Source organism: Aethina tumida, chromosome 4, assembly GCF_024364675.1.
Source record: "Aethina tumida isolate Nest 87 chromosome 4, icAetTumi1.1, whole genome shotgun sequence".
NCBI lineage: Eukaryota > Metazoa > Arthropoda > Insecta > Coleoptera > Nitidulidae > Aethina > Aethina tumida.
The window spans coordinates 21,355,408-21,371,180 of NC_065438.1; the positions used below are offsets into that span (position 1 = coordinate 21,355,408).

A 15,773-nucleotide genomic window follows, 5' to 3' on the forward strand; every position below is an offset into this window, starting at 1 on the left:
ACATCCCTTCACAAGAAGTTTGATATACCCACAGTGAAACATGATGGTGGTTCAATTATGCTGATGAAGGCCCTCTTAAACTGATTTATATACAGGGATATATTAAACAACAATTTGCTTCCATATATTGAAGAAATTAAGTTCTTAATAAATGTGTTTCAACATGAAAACGATTCCAAACACAAATCCAAGATTGTGACGGATTGGTTAAAAAACCAAAGCATCGATGTTTTGTCATGCCCATCCCAATCTCCAGACATCAACCTTATGATGGGGGACCACGTTTACAACCAAATTCGACATAAAAGTTTTACAAATTTAAATGAACTCATCACAGCAATTCAAGAAGCTTGTAGTATATATTGGGAAAATGGTCGAGGAAATAGGCCAAAATTATAAAACAAAAATAATATTATATGAAGTGTTAATGTTAAATAACCCATATTAAATCATAAAAAATCCATTTCAAAATCAAAGTTGCTATATTTCTGTCCAGCTTAATTCAGAATTTATTAAATTGTGTATGTTTTTATTAAATAAATTTTATAGTGTTTAGTTTTTAACGAGAACTTAATTTCAATTAAAAAATTCTAAAAGATAATATAACAAAAAGTCAATGTCAACCTGATTTTTACATACTTTATACAATATTCCCAACTTTTGAACACGGGTTTACATTAAAAATATGAGCTGTACTACTTGAATTGGATGCCAGTATACATAATGTTAATTGTTTTTCTGTTCTGTTGTTAACCAATACTATATTTGTTTATTTTATGGAGCTATTTATATCGTTGGAAATTAAATAAAATTTATTTATATTCATAGTACGAAACTTATTTGATGGTCTATTCAAATTGTAATACATGGCAAGTTGGCGAGTATTAAATAATTGAATTTATTGGATGATCCCAAATAACCAGTTCAATTATCATTATTTATAATTATTTTATAGGCATTTTACGACAGTCCAGAACCGAAAAGTCGCCCATCTAAAACACAAAAACAAAACGCGACAAACAAATCAACATGACAACGCCGACATCAACAACCGCTACCAACATCCTGCAACGAAAAGTCCAAAACATCCTGCGGAAGAAAGCAACCGTACTGAGCATCAACGAAGGGTCAGGGACGAAGAAACGAATAATATAACAATGGCTCTCTCAAGACTGGCGGCCAGACGGTTAACGGCTGTTTTGAACGGCGTGGTGCGTGCGAACAGAAGATCGATCTCCCTTAAAACCGCAACAATGGTAAGTGAATTTTTGAATGTTATGTCATCAGCTGTCAGAGCGCACATTTGAAATTATACGATGGAAGGAGCCCATGCTAAAAAAGAATCTCAGGCCGATTTCAGGATCGAGAAGGACACGTTCGGCGAACTGAAAGTGCCCAATGACAGATACTATGGGGCGCAGACCGTACGTTCCACCCTCAACTTCCCGATTGGCGGCGAGTTCGAACGCATGCCGGTAAGGAAATTTTTATGTTTTGTTTTTTTCTGTTAAAACTTGCCTGGCTGGTGCTGGATTAACTGGTTCTGGTTTTTTGTTTCTTTCTTTAACGGTTTTGGGGCCTCCACTATTAGGAGCTTACAGGGTAAATGTTGGGTGTTGATTTGGCTATAAATAATTTAATAACCACAGCATTCATAACATAAACTTCAAATCTATTCAATTTTCAAGATACATTTTAACTTTTCCAAGTCTGATGTAATAAAAATTGTCATAAATTAAAGTAATTTTGTGTTATCATCAATGTCTGATAATATTTTTGTTTCCTTCCAGTATTACAGGGTAAATGTTGGGAATTGATTTGATAAGCTCAGCTTTTATTGACATTATTTATACTATGAACTTCAAATCTATTCAATTTTCAAAATACATTTTAAGTTTTTCAAGTTTGATGTAATAAATATGGACATATATTAAAGGAACTTTGTGTTATCATCAATGATAATAACTTTTTTGTTTATTAAATCTTGACGTAAGAGAAAGTTGCTGCAATTTAATTTAAAACTGGTCACAATTCAATTTTGGAGCTTCCAATATTAGGTGATAACAGTGTAAATATTGGGTGTTGATTTGCTTATAAATAATTTTATAAGCTCAGCTTTTATTGACATTATTTATAATATGAATTTCAAATCTATTCAATTTTCAAGATATATTTTAAGTTTTTCAAGCCTAATGTAATTAATATGGACATATATTAAAGTAATTTAATTTAAAACTGGTCACAATTCAGTTTTGGGACTTCCAGTATTAGTAGCTTACAGGGTAAATGTTGCATGTTGATTTGCCTATAAATAAGCACATTATTTATCACATAAACTTAATGACTAATCGATTTTCCAGATATATTTTCTTACCTTTTCATGTCTTATGTAATAAATATGAACATAAATTAAATTAATTTTGTCTTATCTTCATTGGATAATAATATTTTTGTTTATTAAAACTGAACGTAAGTGAAAGTTGTTGCAAATTTAATTTAAAACAGGTCACATTTCAGTTTCTCTTTCGACATTTAAAGTGCAACTACGACGTGCAATTTATTTTAATATAATTTTATTGTCCATTGCTCGGACGTATTATTATTTCATTATTTAATAAATATAATTGCTTAATCTGATATAATGAGATAGTATAAAACTGTTTTAAATACGTAGTTGTTTGTCTCGAATTTAATTAATATGAAAAATATCCGGTTTATCGTTTTGCATGACCAATAAAAGCTATCTAATTATGCAAATATGATTAAAAACTGTGTTAAAGCATGGAAAAATAGTACGAGTTTGTTGTTTAAACGTGCTCTTACATAATTCTTTTAATTAAATGGGAAGCTTATCTGCTTAATTCTTTAACGCGTCGTTAAATGTTTACAACTCTTATCAAAGTGTATTGTTTTAAGTTTTTTTATGTAAAAATAGTCAGGCTGTAATGTTTTATAACTAGAGAACGGCACGAATTATATATTAACTAAGTGGTGGCTACTTATATGTGGCTGGTGAGGCCTAAGAAAATGATTTTATTGACATTAATATTAAAAAATACATTTTCTTTATTCTAATCCGTTAAAATACATTAAACTTAACATTTAAACAAAGATAGAAGAGTAATAGGGATAATTAAACAAGCAAGACAATAGTTTTATATTAAATTTCATTGAAAATTATGTGCACAAGTTCACCAGAGGCACATTTAAATGTGCCTCTTCGCCCCTATTCGTTTCATAAGTAAGTCTTGAATACTTTTATTTGATTCCAACATTTGCGCATGCGCTCTAAATGTCAGGCTTTTGTTTTAATGCTGGGGGAGCTGAGGCGTTCCAATGAGATAACTCCAAATACCGACACAAACGTAGTTCCCTAACATTTCGGATTCTTCAGTTTCAATAACTACGAATTTATTGACATAAGAAATGACATGGTTTATTTTTTATTCAATAAATTTGCAGTTTAAATTATTATGACAAATTGTTGTTGAATTAAATCGTTCAATTCCTTAATAAATATGGGATAAAAAACGGTGGAATTAATATATCTGGGTACGACAAATTTGATTGGGAAGTGAAGATCTTTGGTATAAAAGGTTTTTGTGATAAAAAAATCTATCTTGTGGACTAAATTTACATGACAAAGGGGCATAAATAAATAAATAAAATAAATATATAGAGGTAAAATGTTTTTGTTTTTTATTATTCTCACCAGACTCAAACTTCACGAGTCGCCACTGCATGATAATAAATAATAATCGTGTTGTCCTGGATTTATTGCTTTCTGCTGCTTGATATTTGCTAGAAAATTTTTGGCACGGCTTACTGATTACCTCCCGCAATTAACTCCTGTACACGCCCCGTGGATTTTTACTGCTTGTTTAACCCATGCATGTGATTGTTGTTTGTGGCGGTCAAGATGTGATCCTATGCGGTGATTTAGTACCCGGTCATCGTGGCCATGGGCATCCTGAAGAAGGCGGCCGCCCTGGTCAACAAGGAGTATGGCCTGGACCCGAAAATAGCCGATGCCATAGCCAAGGCGGCCGACGACGTGATCTCCGGAAAGCTCTACCACGACCACTTCCCCCTGGTCATCTGGCAAACCGGCTCTGGCACCCAGTCGAACATGAATACCAACGAGGTGATCGCCAACCGTGCCTTTGAAATCACCGGCGGCAAACTGGGCGAAAAGAACCCCATCCACCCTAACGATCACGTCAACAAGAGCCAAAGTAGTAACGACACCTTCCCCACCGCCATGCACATCGCCGTGGCCATGGAGATCGAGCACACCCTCCTCCCCGGCCTGATGATGCTGAAGGACTCGCTGAAGAAGAAGGCGCACGAGTTCGACAAGATCATTAAGATCGGTCGTACTCACACGCAGGACGCGGTGCCCTTGACCCTGGGACAGGAGTTCAGCGGCTACGTTACGCAGGTGGAGTTCGGCATCGCCCGCATCAAGGCGACGTTGCCCCGTTTGCATATGTTGGCGTTGGGTGGTACCGCCGTGGGTACGGGTTTGAACACCCGCAAGGGCTTCGCCGAAAAGTGTGCGGCCAAGATCGCCGAACTCACCAATCTGCCCTTCGTGACCGCCCCTAATAAGTTCGAGGCGTTGGCGTCGCACGACGCCATGGTCGAGGTCTCCGGCGCCCTCAACGTTATCGCGTGTTCCATCATGAAGATCGCCAACGATATTAGGTAAATGCAACCCAGATAGCACGGGAGTATTAAGGATTTATTCATAGAATATCTTATTCTGGATATTGAGATATTTAAAGCATGTTCTAAAAATATTCAAGGCATTTTAGGAATATCACAGATTCTATATATTCTGTTTTTTTTATAGATAAATATTTTTCAACATTTTTTTTTAATTTATTTAAAATGACTTCTGTTGATGACAAGTTTTAATTTTTTTTCTAACAAATACAAAAATTGTCTTTTATCAGTTTTCATGAAATATTTTTTAAAATACAATATATTTGAATATGTATTTGTGAAATAATTAGTATGATTATCCAAAACTCTATTTATTCTCTAAATATTCTGTACATATCTATAGAATGAGACAGATTCAATTAGTTTGAGTTTGTTGTTTTCATAGATACTGTCTGATATTTTTATATTATTGCTAATACATATTACTGTCATGTTTCTGTTGATTGCAGGTTGTTATTATAATACAAAAATAATATTTTATCAGCTTTCATGAAATATTCATTAAAGTATATTCTGTCATTGATCCATGACAGAATATTTTGATTGAATAATTGGTATGATTATCCACGGTGTGTTTGTATCAGAAACGCTAATTATTCTCTAAATATTCTATTCATATCTTTAGAATGTTAGAGATTCAATTATTTTGAGAATATTCTCTTATTTTTTCAAAGAGAAAGTCTCTAATATTTTTCAACCAAATTTATATTATTGCTAATACATATTACTGTCATGTTTTTAAATTTATTTATTTAAATTACTTCTATTGATTGTAGGATGTAATTTTTCTCTAATAAATACCGATCAAATCAAATCAATCAAATAATATTTCATGAAATATTCATTAAAATATATTCTTAATGGATCCATGACAGAATATTTTGATTGAATATATATTTGTAAATTAATTCGTATGATTATCCATGATATGTTTGTATCAGAAAATCTAATTATTCTCTAAATATCTATACATATCTATAGAATGTCACAGATTCAATTATTATGAGAGTATTCACTACCTTTTCATAGATAAAGTCTCTAATATTTTTCAACTAAATTTATATTATTGCTAGTACATATTACTTTCATATTTTTACATGATTCCTAACGGATCCATGATATTCCATTTTTATTGAATATGTAATTATAAATTTATATAATTATCAATTTTATACTTATACTAAATATTCAAAATATTCTCTAAATTTCTTATACATATCCTTAGAATCTCTAGTACTAACGTATCTGAAAAGATATTCTATGAATAGAACGTGCTATTCGGGAAGTAGCTCCGTGTTGTACCAAAATGTGACACCGTATCAAATTTAACAGGTTTTTGGCATCCGGACCGCGTTGCGGACTGGGCGAACTGATGCTCCCCGAAAACGAGCCCGGCAGCTCCATCATGCCCGGCAAAGTCAACCCGACCCAATGCGAGGCCATCACCATGGTCGCCGCCCAGGTTATGGGCAACCACGTGGCCGTCACCGTCGGCGGTTCCAACGGCCACTTCGAACTGAACGTATTCAAACCGGTGATGGTGGCCAACGTGCTCAGGTCCATCAGACTGTTGGGCGACAGCAGCAAATGCTTTACCACCAACTGTGTCGACGGCATCGTCGCCAACCGCGAACGCATCGACAAACTGTTGCACGAATCGCTCATGTTGGTCACCGCACTGAACCCACACATCGGCTACGACAAGGCCGCCCAAATCGCCAAGACTGCCCACAAAAATAACTCCACACTTAAGGAAACTGCTATTAAATTAGGTATCCTCACCGCTGAACAGTTTGATGAGTGGGTCAAACCCGAAGACATGTTGGGACCTAAGTAAATGGATAAGCTCGTACGGATTTTGTTATTTTGTATGGTATTAAATGTCGGTATTCCTGTTTTGCACCATCCCTTATGTTGTTGTTAACAGTTGTAAATATGTCTAAATAGTAAATGATTTATTGTAAGATTAAACCATGTTGTTGATTGTTTTTTACCTTTGGGTATGACATTTGGTATTACTACATTCAAAATATCCGTATTTTTAATTCGGTTTAATCATTAGAATGTTATTTATTATTATATAAATAAAGTTATTTGTATATTTTGTGAGTGCTTCATTTCTTTACAAAAGATACCGAAGGGAACACCCTCTTGTTGAACACCTATTGACCCAGTTTTGTCCGTTTAGTACCCAGTGGTAGTAGCCATGGGAATATTGAAGAAGGCTGCAGCCACGGTGAACAAAGAGTTTGGTTTGGATGCTAAGATCGCCGATGCAATAATAAAAGCTTGTGACGAGGTGATTTCTGGTGAGCTTTACCAAGACCATTTCCCGTTGGTAATTTGGCAAACCGGTTCCGGCACCCAGTCCAACATGAACACCAACGAGGTAATCGCCAACCGTGCCTTCGAAATCACCGGCGGCAAGTTGGGCGACAAGAACCCAATCCATCCCAACGACCACGTGAATAAGAGCCAGAGCAGCAACGACACCTTTCCCACTGCCATGCACATTGCCGTCGCCATGGAGGTTGAGCACACCCTAATGCCAGGTATTAATGCCCGTTCGTAAGCCTCAAAACTTTAAACGAGTGTATTTTTAGGTATGACTCAGTTGCGCGACTCCTTAAACAAGAAGGCCGAGGAGTTTTGCAACATAATAAAGATCGGGCGCACCCACACCCAAGACGCGGTGCCTCTGACGTTGGGCCAGGAGTTCAGCGCCTACGTCCAGCAGATGGAGTTCGGCATCGATCGCGTCAAGGACACGTTGCCCCGTTTGTACATGTTGGCACTGGGCGGCACCGCCGTGGGCACAGGACTGAACACCAGGAAGGGTTTCGCCGAGAAAACTGCGGCCAAAATTGCCGAGCTCACGTGTCTGCCCTTCGTCACTGCGCCGAACAAGTTTGAGGCTTTGGCCGCCCATGATTCTATGGTTGAGGTGTCCGGGGCGTTGAACACCGTCTCCTGTTCCATCATGAAAATCGCCAACGACATCAGGTTATTACACACAAACTAAGTTTTTAAATTTAAAGTTTTCATTGTAGATTCCTAGGGTCAGGACCCCGATGCGGCTTAGGTGAGCTAAACCTACCGGAGAACGAGCCGGGCAGCTCGATCATGCCGGGAAAAGTGAACCCGACTCAGTGTGAAGCCATCACGATGGTGTGCGCCCAGGTTATGGGTAACCACGTGGCTGTCACAGTCGGCGGAATGAACGGCCACTTTGAGCTGAACGTGTTCAAGCCCGTCATGGTGGCCAACGTGCTCAGATCCATACGATTGTTGGGAGACAGCTGCAAGTGTTTCGCCACCAACTGTGTGGATGGTATCGAAGCCAACAAAGAACATATTAACAAATTGTTGAACGAGTCACTGATGTTGGTGACTGCACTGAATCCGCACATTGGCTACGACAAGGCGGCGCAAATTGCCAAGACCGCCCATAAGGAGAAATCAACTTTGAAGCAGACTGCCGTCAAATTGGGCATATTAACTGAGCAGCAATTCGACGAGTGGGTCAAGCCTGAGGAAATGTTGGGCCCGAAATGAACATTTATATACTATTTTTATATATATTTTTTTACATTTAGCGAGTATGCTATATATATTTTATCTTACATATGATTGAATTATTATACAAAATAGATATAATTAGTAGATTGTTATTGTAATTGTTTTAATAAATTAAATTTTAATAGTCTGTTTGGGAGGGAACGTTTGAAGTGGAAGACTACTTCTAGGCAACAGTCCCCTTCGACTGTACCCAAAAGCGGATGCTAAAATGTGAATGGCAGCTTCAACAGTTCTTTTCACATCTTGTTCAGTTCCAATACTTGGGTTGACCTCCACCAAATCCACAGCTCCAAGTCTTTTAGTTTTATACACAGTCTCCATTATGTGAATACCTTCCCTTAAAGTCAATCCTCCTCGGACTAAAAATTATAAATATAAATATCTAATAAGTAACAGATAACTTGATTATGTAGTACCAGAAGTTCCGGTGCTGGGAGCTTCCAGAGAGTCGAGGGAGTCAATGTCGTAGCTTACGTGTATCGACCTCTTTCCTTCCGGATCAATCCTTTCCAGTGCCATATTAACTACGGAGCTGATGCCGTAATTCTCCACGTCTTCCATGCCGAAAGCTGTTATTCCGAGTTTGTCTATGACCAGTCGTTCGTACGAGTCCACCGACCTTAAACCTATGTAGGCGACGTTCCTAATGGAAATTACAGGTTGTTGCCAGTCCATGCCGGGCAGGTACGGCCAGTAATCGGACAGTTCCCTGGCCAGCAAGGCCATAGGCATGCCATGAATGTTTCCTGAACTGGAGGTCTTGTTGGTGTTTAAGTCGGCGTGGGCGTCTATCCAGAGGACGCACACGTCTTCGTTCTTCGCCTTTATGTGGCCGTCCACTGTTCCTACAGCTATTTTTGACAAATTAGTAATTTCTAGAGGTGGCATAGTTAATTACTTGCCTATGGCATGATCTCCTCCCAAAGTCAGACAAATACGTCCGTCATTAAGTACGTTTTGGACGCTTTTCGACACTTCCAGATTGCAGGAAGCTGCATGCGCATACTCCTTCATGTTGGGCATTTCGTCCAATTTAGCAATGTTGTAGGAAACATCGCCGTAGTCTTTTATGTCCATGAACTCATCTGCAAACAGATGCGTTGACGCAATTTATACAACTTAAGTACGTGACTTACGTATTCCAGATAAATGTTCGACGAGTCCGGCCTCTCGTATTACTTTGGGCCCGTTGGCGACTCCCAATTTCGGTTGACCTTTATCGAAAGGAACGCCGATAATGCCAATTTTTGTGACATTTCCACTGTGATACTGATTTTTTAACTGGACTAATACACGGGACGCCACTCTTTTCAACATCATTGATCAATTTGTGGTGTTAGATTTCAAACGAGTATTTTTCAAGGCTCCGGGGTTAAATGTTATCAGTTTGGATATTGTAAGGTACGAGTATTCGGGTTGACGCACGACGGTCTTGCTTAATGGAATTTTATGGCGTTCAATGTTTGTATGCGTTGACCTCAAGGCATTGGTCAACTATGATTTACTTGGCCGTTTTGTTGTTGCGTCGAGATAAATTAAAACGAAGGCTTAAACGTTTTATTTAATTTATTAAAAAAATACAAAATAAAATCACAGTTATTCAGATTTATTATAAACATTTTCATAGAGGTGGAGCATATTTTTAAGATTGGTGGAGGGTCCCAGTGGATCATCTTCACGTTCAAGTTTATTTATGAATATGTATCTGCTGTCATTGAAATGGGATAAATTCCCCACAAGTTTTACCTGTTACAAAAAATGTAGAGAACTAAATTAAAACATTTTAGCTAGATGATAACCATGCATAATTTAATCTACCAAAACAGGAAATAAATTTTATCTGTTATGGTAAATTAGCTCACAAAAGCAAATAACATGAACATGTATGAACAGAATAAATAGAAAAACAAAAAGTAGAGATAATTTTTATTAACATAATTTAACAAAATACTATAATTCTTATTATAACTTACATAATCTCCTTCTGCCACTTCCTGTTTGTCTTTAATTTTTTTGTGATGTTTTTGCATCATAATTGCAGCCTTGAAATAATTTTGTTTATTTATTTAATTTTGTAAACTGTTTGTTTTTTCAAACCTTTATTAACACATCACTGGAATCACTGTTTAACTTTTTATACAGTTCATCAATTTCATCTTGTTTATCCAATATTTCTGTTTCATTATATTTTTCATCAATCATACAAACAATACTGGCAGTTCCATCATCAACTACAAATTTATTCCAATTTAATTTGATATTATGTGTGTAAATAATTATAGTATGTACCTATTAAACATTTTTTGTTGTTGTGGTTGTACATTGATGTAATCAACCCGTAAATCTCAACTGAACGAAACCTTAAATCATTAAATTTAAAATGGTTTTCAACAATCTCAGAATTCAACAAATCAATAATGAAAAATCTGGCAAAACTAAAAGTAGGAGCGGGTCTTATGGCACTTGATGTTGTGGCAACGGCACTGCCGAATTCGACATACTCTGCAATTCAAAAGTGGTTACAATTTTCAGGATCCGCATCGGAATTACCTCTGCTTGCTTTTTGTGTTTCATCAAATATTTCGCTGTCCCTGCACGCCGCCACTTGGAGCTTTCCTCCTTCATTTTTGGTTATTATCCATTCTGAAGAAAGACAATTTAAGTTGTACCTTAAGGGTTCATTCGTTAATTGTTACCGTCATTTTTGTTTATGATTTCATTCAGTTTTTCATCCATAAAATTGGTTTAAGAATTTGAAAAATTCAAGGTTAGGAACAACAGTGGTACCAACATAAATATTACTAGACTTCGGCACCGTTGCCAGGTTTTTCAAGATAATTGTAATATATTTAATTTATATTTACATTAAAAAAAATTATTTAATGATTTAATATAATTTATCTAATATATTAATTGATTTAATTTAAGAAATAATTAACATTAATTTTAAATAAAAAATAATAAAATGTTTATTTTAAATTGAATTAAATCAAAAAAAATTATTTTAATATAAAAAAACAAATATTTAATTTAAAATTAAAAAAATATATAGAATATTTGAATCGTTTTAAATTAAAAAAATATACAATAAAATGTATAGTTTATATTGTTTGATTAAAAAAATATTTTATTTAATTTAAAATGGAATAAACTGTATATTCCCTTTAAATTGATCTAAATTAAAAAAATATATTAATATATTATATTAAAAAAAGAAACAATAAAATATTTAATTTAAAATTAAAAAAATAATAATAAAATATTTAGTTTAAATTGATTTAAATTAAAATAATAATATAATAATTTTATATAATTAAAAAACAATTAAATATTTAATTTAAACTGATTTATATTAAAATAATAATTTTATTTAACTCAAAATTAAAAAAGAAAAATAAAATATTAAATTTAAATTCATTTAAATTTAAAAAGTCTTTTAATGAAAAAAAAATTAAATATTTAGTTTATATGGATTTATTATAAAAAATATTTTATATAATTTAAAATAAAAAAAAATAACAGAATATTTGATTTGAATTGATTTAAATTAAAAAAATATATAATATATTAAAAATTAAAAAAAAGAAACAATAACAAATTTATTTAAAATTAAAAAAATAATAAAATATTTAATTTAAATTGATTTAAATTAAAATAAAAATATAATAATTTTATTTAATTTAAAATTAAAAAAACAAAAAAATATATTTAAATTGATTTAATTTAAAAAAATATACGTTTATTTAAATTAAAATAATAATAATTTTATTTAACTTAAAATTAAAAAAAGAAAAATAAAATATTAAATTCAAAATTCATTTAAATTTAAAAAAAATATTTTGAATTTAAAATAAAAAAATAATAAAATATTTAATTTATATTGATTGATTAAAAAAATATTTTGTTTAATTTAAAATGAAAAAAATAACAGAATATTTGATTTGTATTGATTTAAATTAAAAAAGGATTAATATATTTAATTTAAAATTAAAAATTATAAAATATTTAATTTAAAGTGATTTAAATTACTAATAATAGTTTTATTTAATTTAAAAGTAAAGAAAATAATAAAATATTAAATTTAAAACTGATTTAAATTAACAAAAAATACTTTTATTTAATTTAAATGGATTTGAATTAAAGATAAAAATTGTATTTAAATCATTAACAATGAGACAATTTAAATTGAATTCAAGGTAAAAGTCAGTGGTCAGAGAAATAGCATAAAACTTAAAAAAATAACGAAATGTTATACCATTTTTTTTGCTTCCATTGTCACACGTCTTAAAAATGAAATTGGAATTTTTAAAACGACATTTTACAGAGGATAATTTGGGGTAAAAATCGAGGGAGAATCAATTTCTTTTAACATTATATTAAAATATAAATAAATTACCTAATAAATTTTGTATAATAGTGTCATTTGTATACTTAACAATGATATTGTGTGTAAATATCACAAATATAAATATAATTAGTATTATTTATAATCCAGATAAATAATACTAGTAATATTTATATGTTAATTACACACCCATAGATTATATAATATGTTGTTCATACATGGGCTTATCCACAATTAGCCTATCAAATCCTAGTCGTGTAAGATCAATCGTAACAAATCGTCCGTCTAAAATCAGTTCTGCAATCGCTCTGCCCACAGCTGGCGCTTGTTGAATACCTAAAAATACATCAATCAGTTTATTTCATTATTCATCTCCAAATCCACATACCATGCCCACTAAACCCAGTGGCAAGATACATATTAAAGTAATAAGGATGCGCCCCAATTATACCGTTCTCATCGTAACGATTGTAATCGTAGAACCCGCTCCATCCTCCAGTCACCTAAAACAATCCACAATCCAAAATTTGTTGTGTAATCAATTGGGGTCGAGTACCTTCACAGCTTCAAACGCTGGGACCCTGTTGGCCAGCAAAGGCCATATTTTTTCGTCGAAATACGTGTGATCCACGTCCATGTTGTCGCACAGGGGCTCCTCTTCCGGAGGCGGCGACAGGCCGCAGATGAACGACCCACCCAGGCACTCCCTGCGGAAGTACATGCCGGAGAAGTCGCACGTCAGCGGCGTGTTGATGCCTGGCGGCATGTGTGGGCAGTTGAAGTTGTACACATATCGTTTTCTATAAACAATTATTAAATAAGTTATATTTAAGGAAAAATACTAATAAATAAGAAGCAGTTTAAGAATGAAAAAGCTACATGTATCTGGTTAAACTGTTTCAAAATATTTATAAAAACTAGTACAAGCTGGATTCTCTTATATATAGTCAGATAATTTAATTACCTTTTTTCAACTGGTAATGGAATGGAGAGCATACCATTGCCAAGACCGATCCCGGCCAACTCAGCGATTTCCCCTGAATCACAACCAGCTGCTAGGACACAATAGGCGAAATGAATCGATTTCCTTTCGCCGTTAGGTAGTTTTACCTATAACCCATCAGTTTGTTGTTTAATACTTACAAGAAACTTTATGTAAAGACTTACAATAACTTCATTCACAGCCTGATAGTTGCCTTCAATACCTTCAACCATAATATCTGATCTTGAATGGAAGGTGAAATCAACTACGTCAGCGTGTATGTATTGAGTTCCCAGATCTTGAGCGCCTTTCCTTAAGACATTCAACATTGACCAGGGGTCAAACCAGCCTTCTTTCTCCAAACCTAAGCATCCCAGTTCTACATCATCAACATTCATCCAAGGAAATCTGCCAATTAAATCAATTATTCTTAAAATGTCCAATAAATTGAAATGTATAACAGTTACCTTTCTTTCAGATCATCCCTGGTGAGGACTGTGTTCACTGCCCCCAGTTCCCTTTGCAACTTGGAGTTGTCCAATAATTGTTGTGCCCCATCCTCACTGGCAAGTACCATGTAGCCGTGAGGTGTGAAATTGACTTCAGCCTCTGGCCCAAATCGTTTTTTCAGAGTCCTTAAGAACTCTGCCCCAAACATCGACATGTGAATGTTCTCTGGCAAAGAGAACTGTTGCCTCAATCCTCCCACTGACAGTGTGGTAGAACATTTTGAATACTACGACAAACATTCATGTACTGTACCCTAATATTAAAATGTTGACATCTAAACTTACTGAAGGGTCTTTCTCCAAAACAACTATCCTTAATGCGTGAGCGTTCGTCTTCTCTTTCAGCCAGTAAGCTACAGAACTTCCGACAGCACCACCGCCGATTATCACTATGTCCGCGTGACTTGGAAACAGATTGGTCAGTTCATCGCTCCTATTAACTACACTCTTCTTTTTTCTAGTCAAATCCTCCCGGAGGATTCTGAACGTTCGGCTAATGGGATTCTCACGTTCGCTCAATCTTTTAGGTGATGTGTGGAAAGCTCTGGTGACTGTTTTACAACAGTAATTGCAGAGGCGTCCAATCATTTTTTGTAATGAAAGTTATACATTACTGGCCGGTTTTAAGAAGTTATGTATATATTTAAGACTTTATCATTAAATTGGAGGTTAATAAATGTCATATGGCAAAGGTTATGTTTACTTTTTGTTAAACGTTTGTTTGCGATAGTAATGCATGGAAGTTTTCAAACGATAATAATTATTAATTGTCTTGTGCACATTTTATAGTTAAAAGTATTTGATAAATAATATTATTAGGTCTATTAGTTCATATATATATATATATATATATATATATATATATATATATATATATATATATATATATATATGTCTTATGGGTTGCCTATGAAATAAAGCGCTTATCTGATTTTTTATTTGTATAAATCTTCCACACATTATATTTTTAAATATTATTGGTGTATAACCATTAAGATTATATTTAATATAGATTTAAGAGTATATTTTTTTATAAAAATATAAGAAAATGTACAAGTAAACTATAAATTATTATGATCATTTGAAATACTAATGATCTTTCTACAAATAAGCCATAAATTTCATATAATAATGAAAATCATATTTTCAAAAGTATATTTTTAAAAAATAGTGATAAAAATTCTGGTAAAATATATTTGCCAGCAAATGTATTAAATCTGGAGGAAAAATTATCATATATTTTTATAATTAATTAATAATTATTGAATTTGTTACATAAATGGGGATTTTATTTAAATACTTTTTTACATTTTTACATGATAATTTATTTTACGATCATTTGAAATAAGTCCTAAATCTTCTGTAATAATAAAAATTATTTTTTCTAAAGTATATTTTTGAAAAAGTAATAGTGGTTAAACATTCGGTAAAATATATTTGACAGCAAATGTAAATTTATAGGAAAAATTGATATATATTTATATAATTAATTAACAATGGATATTTTTTAAATATTTCTGCATAAAATATCTCGTATTTATCACTTCAAACATGTGAGTGATATATGAATTACATTTTATATTGATCTTATCGTCTAAATTCGAATAGATTCATTCTTCTTTTCCTCAAT

At 33.3% G+C, this 15,773-nt stretch overlaps 4 protein-coding genes across 5 annotated transcripts; 1 reads left to right on the plus strand and 3 right to left on the minus strand.

Moving 5' to 3' along the window:
- The first annotated feature begins 981 nt into the window (after positions 1–981).
- On the plus strand, positions 982–8,399 carry LOC109594137 (fumarate hydratase, mitochondrial). Of its 2 annotated transcripts, XM_020009323.2 has the most exons (5): positions 982–1,256; positions 1,350–1,475; positions 6,917–7,280; positions 7,332–7,731; positions 7,779–8,399. In XM_020009323.2, exons 1-5 carry the CDS (start codon positions 1,158–1,160, stop codon positions 8,281–8,283), a joined length of 1,494 nt encoding a protein of 497 aa, XP_019864882.2. In that variant the 5' UTR covers positions 982–1,157; the 3' UTR covers positions 8,284–8,399. The 2 variants fall into 2 exon arrangements, with proteins under 2 accessions (XP_019864882.2, XP_019864881.2); XM_020009322.2 differs by lacking the exons at positions 6,917–7,280; positions 7,332–7,731; positions 7,779–8,399 and adding exons at positions 3,944–4,707; positions 6,061–6,832 and having other exon boundaries at positions 1,074–1,256.
- LOC109594138 (arginase, hepatic) lies at positions 8,334–9,658 on the minus strand. Its single transcript, XM_020009324.2, has 4 exons — positions 9,444–9,658; positions 9,210–9,392; positions 8,724–9,158; positions 8,334–8,666 (listed from the first exon to the last, which is right to left on the minus strand). Exons 1-4 carry the CDS (start codon positions 9,625–9,627, stop codon positions 8,419–8,421), a joined length of 1,050 nt encoding a protein of 349 aa, XP_019864883.2. The 5' UTR covers positions 9,628–9,658; the 3' UTR covers positions 8,334–8,418.
- A 197-nt stretch (positions 9,659–9,855) lies between these two features.
- On the minus strand, positions 9,856–11,098 carry LOC109594131 (uncharacterized). The gene is made up of 6 exons (XM_020009314.2): positions 11,004–11,098; positions 10,858–10,950; positions 10,597–10,809; positions 10,405–10,538; positions 10,281–10,349; positions 9,856–10,053 (listed from the first exon to the last, which is right to left on the minus strand). Exons 1-6 carry the CDS (start codon positions 11,041–11,043, stop codon positions 9,904–9,906), a joined length of 699 nt encoding a protein of 232 aa, XP_019864873.2. The 5' UTR covers positions 11,044–11,098; the 3' UTR covers positions 9,856–9,903.
- A 1,568-nt stretch (positions 11,099–12,666) lies between these two features.
- LOC109594126 (FAD-dependent oxidoreductase domain-containing protein 1) lies at positions 12,667–14,833 on the minus strand. The gene is made up of 7 exons (XM_020009310.2): positions 14,429–14,833; positions 14,102–14,370; positions 13,820–14,042; positions 13,617–13,762; positions 13,209–13,452; positions 13,041–13,155; positions 12,667–12,988 (listed from the first exon to the last, which is right to left on the minus strand). The coding sequence occupies exons 1-7, from the start codon at positions 14,729–14,731 to the stop codon at positions 12,849–12,851; spliced, it is 1,440 nt and encodes a 479-aa protein (XP_019864869.1). The 5' UTR covers positions 14,732–14,833; the 3' UTR covers positions 12,667–12,848.
- Positions 14,834–15,773: the final 940 nt, after the last annotated feature.

Bases quoted from the DNA above. Each gene is read 5' to 3' on its own strand.
- LOC109594137 (XM_020009323.2), top strand. From the start codon at position 1,158: ATGGCTCTCTCAAGACTGGCGGCCAGACGGTTAACGGCTGTTTTGAAC. The intron at 1,476-6,916 runs GTAAGGAAATTT...TTGTCCGTTTAG, and splicing joins GCGAGTTCGAACGCATGCCG to TACCCAGTGGTAGTAGCCAT. The intron at 7,281-7,331 runs GTATTAATGCCC...GTGTATTTTTAG, and splicing joins TGAGCACACCCTAATGCCAG to GTATGACTCAGTTGCGCGAC.
- LOC109594138 (XM_020009324.2), bottom strand. From the start codon at position 9,627: ATGATGTTGAAAAGAGTGGCGTCCCGTGTATTAGTCCAGTTAAAAAAT. The intron at 9,393-9,443 runs GTAAGTCACGTA...ATCTGTTTGCAG, and splicing joins CGAACATTTATCTGGAATAC to ATGAGTTCATGGACATAAAA. The intron at 8,667-8,723 runs GTACTACATAAT...TATAATTTTTAG, and splicing joins TCCCAGCACCGGAACTTCTG to TCCGAGGAGGATTGACTTTA.
- LOC109594131 (XM_020009314.2), bottom strand. From the start codon at position 11,043: ATGGATGAAAAACTGAATGAAATCATAAACAAAAATGACG. The intron at 10,810-10,857 runs GTAATTCCGATG...TTTGAATTGCAG, and splicing joins AACACAAAAAGCAAGCAGAG to AGTATGTCGAATTCGGCAGT. The intron at 10,539-10,596 runs GTACATACTATA...ATAAATTTGTAG, and splicing joins CAACAAAAAATGTTTAATAG to TTGATGATGGAACTGCCAGT.
- LOC109594126 (XM_020009310.2), bottom strand. From the start codon at position 14,731: ATGATTGGACGCCTCTGCAATTACTGTTGTAAAACAGTCACCAGAGCT. The intron at 13,156-13,208 runs GTACTCGACCCC...GGATTGTTTTAG, and splicing joins CAGCGTTTGAAGCTGTGAAG to GTGACTGGAGGATGGAGCGG. The intron at 12,989-13,040 runs GTATGTGGATTT...ATGTATTTTTAG, and splicing joins CACTGGGTTTAGTGGGCATG to GTATTCAACAAGCGCCAGCT.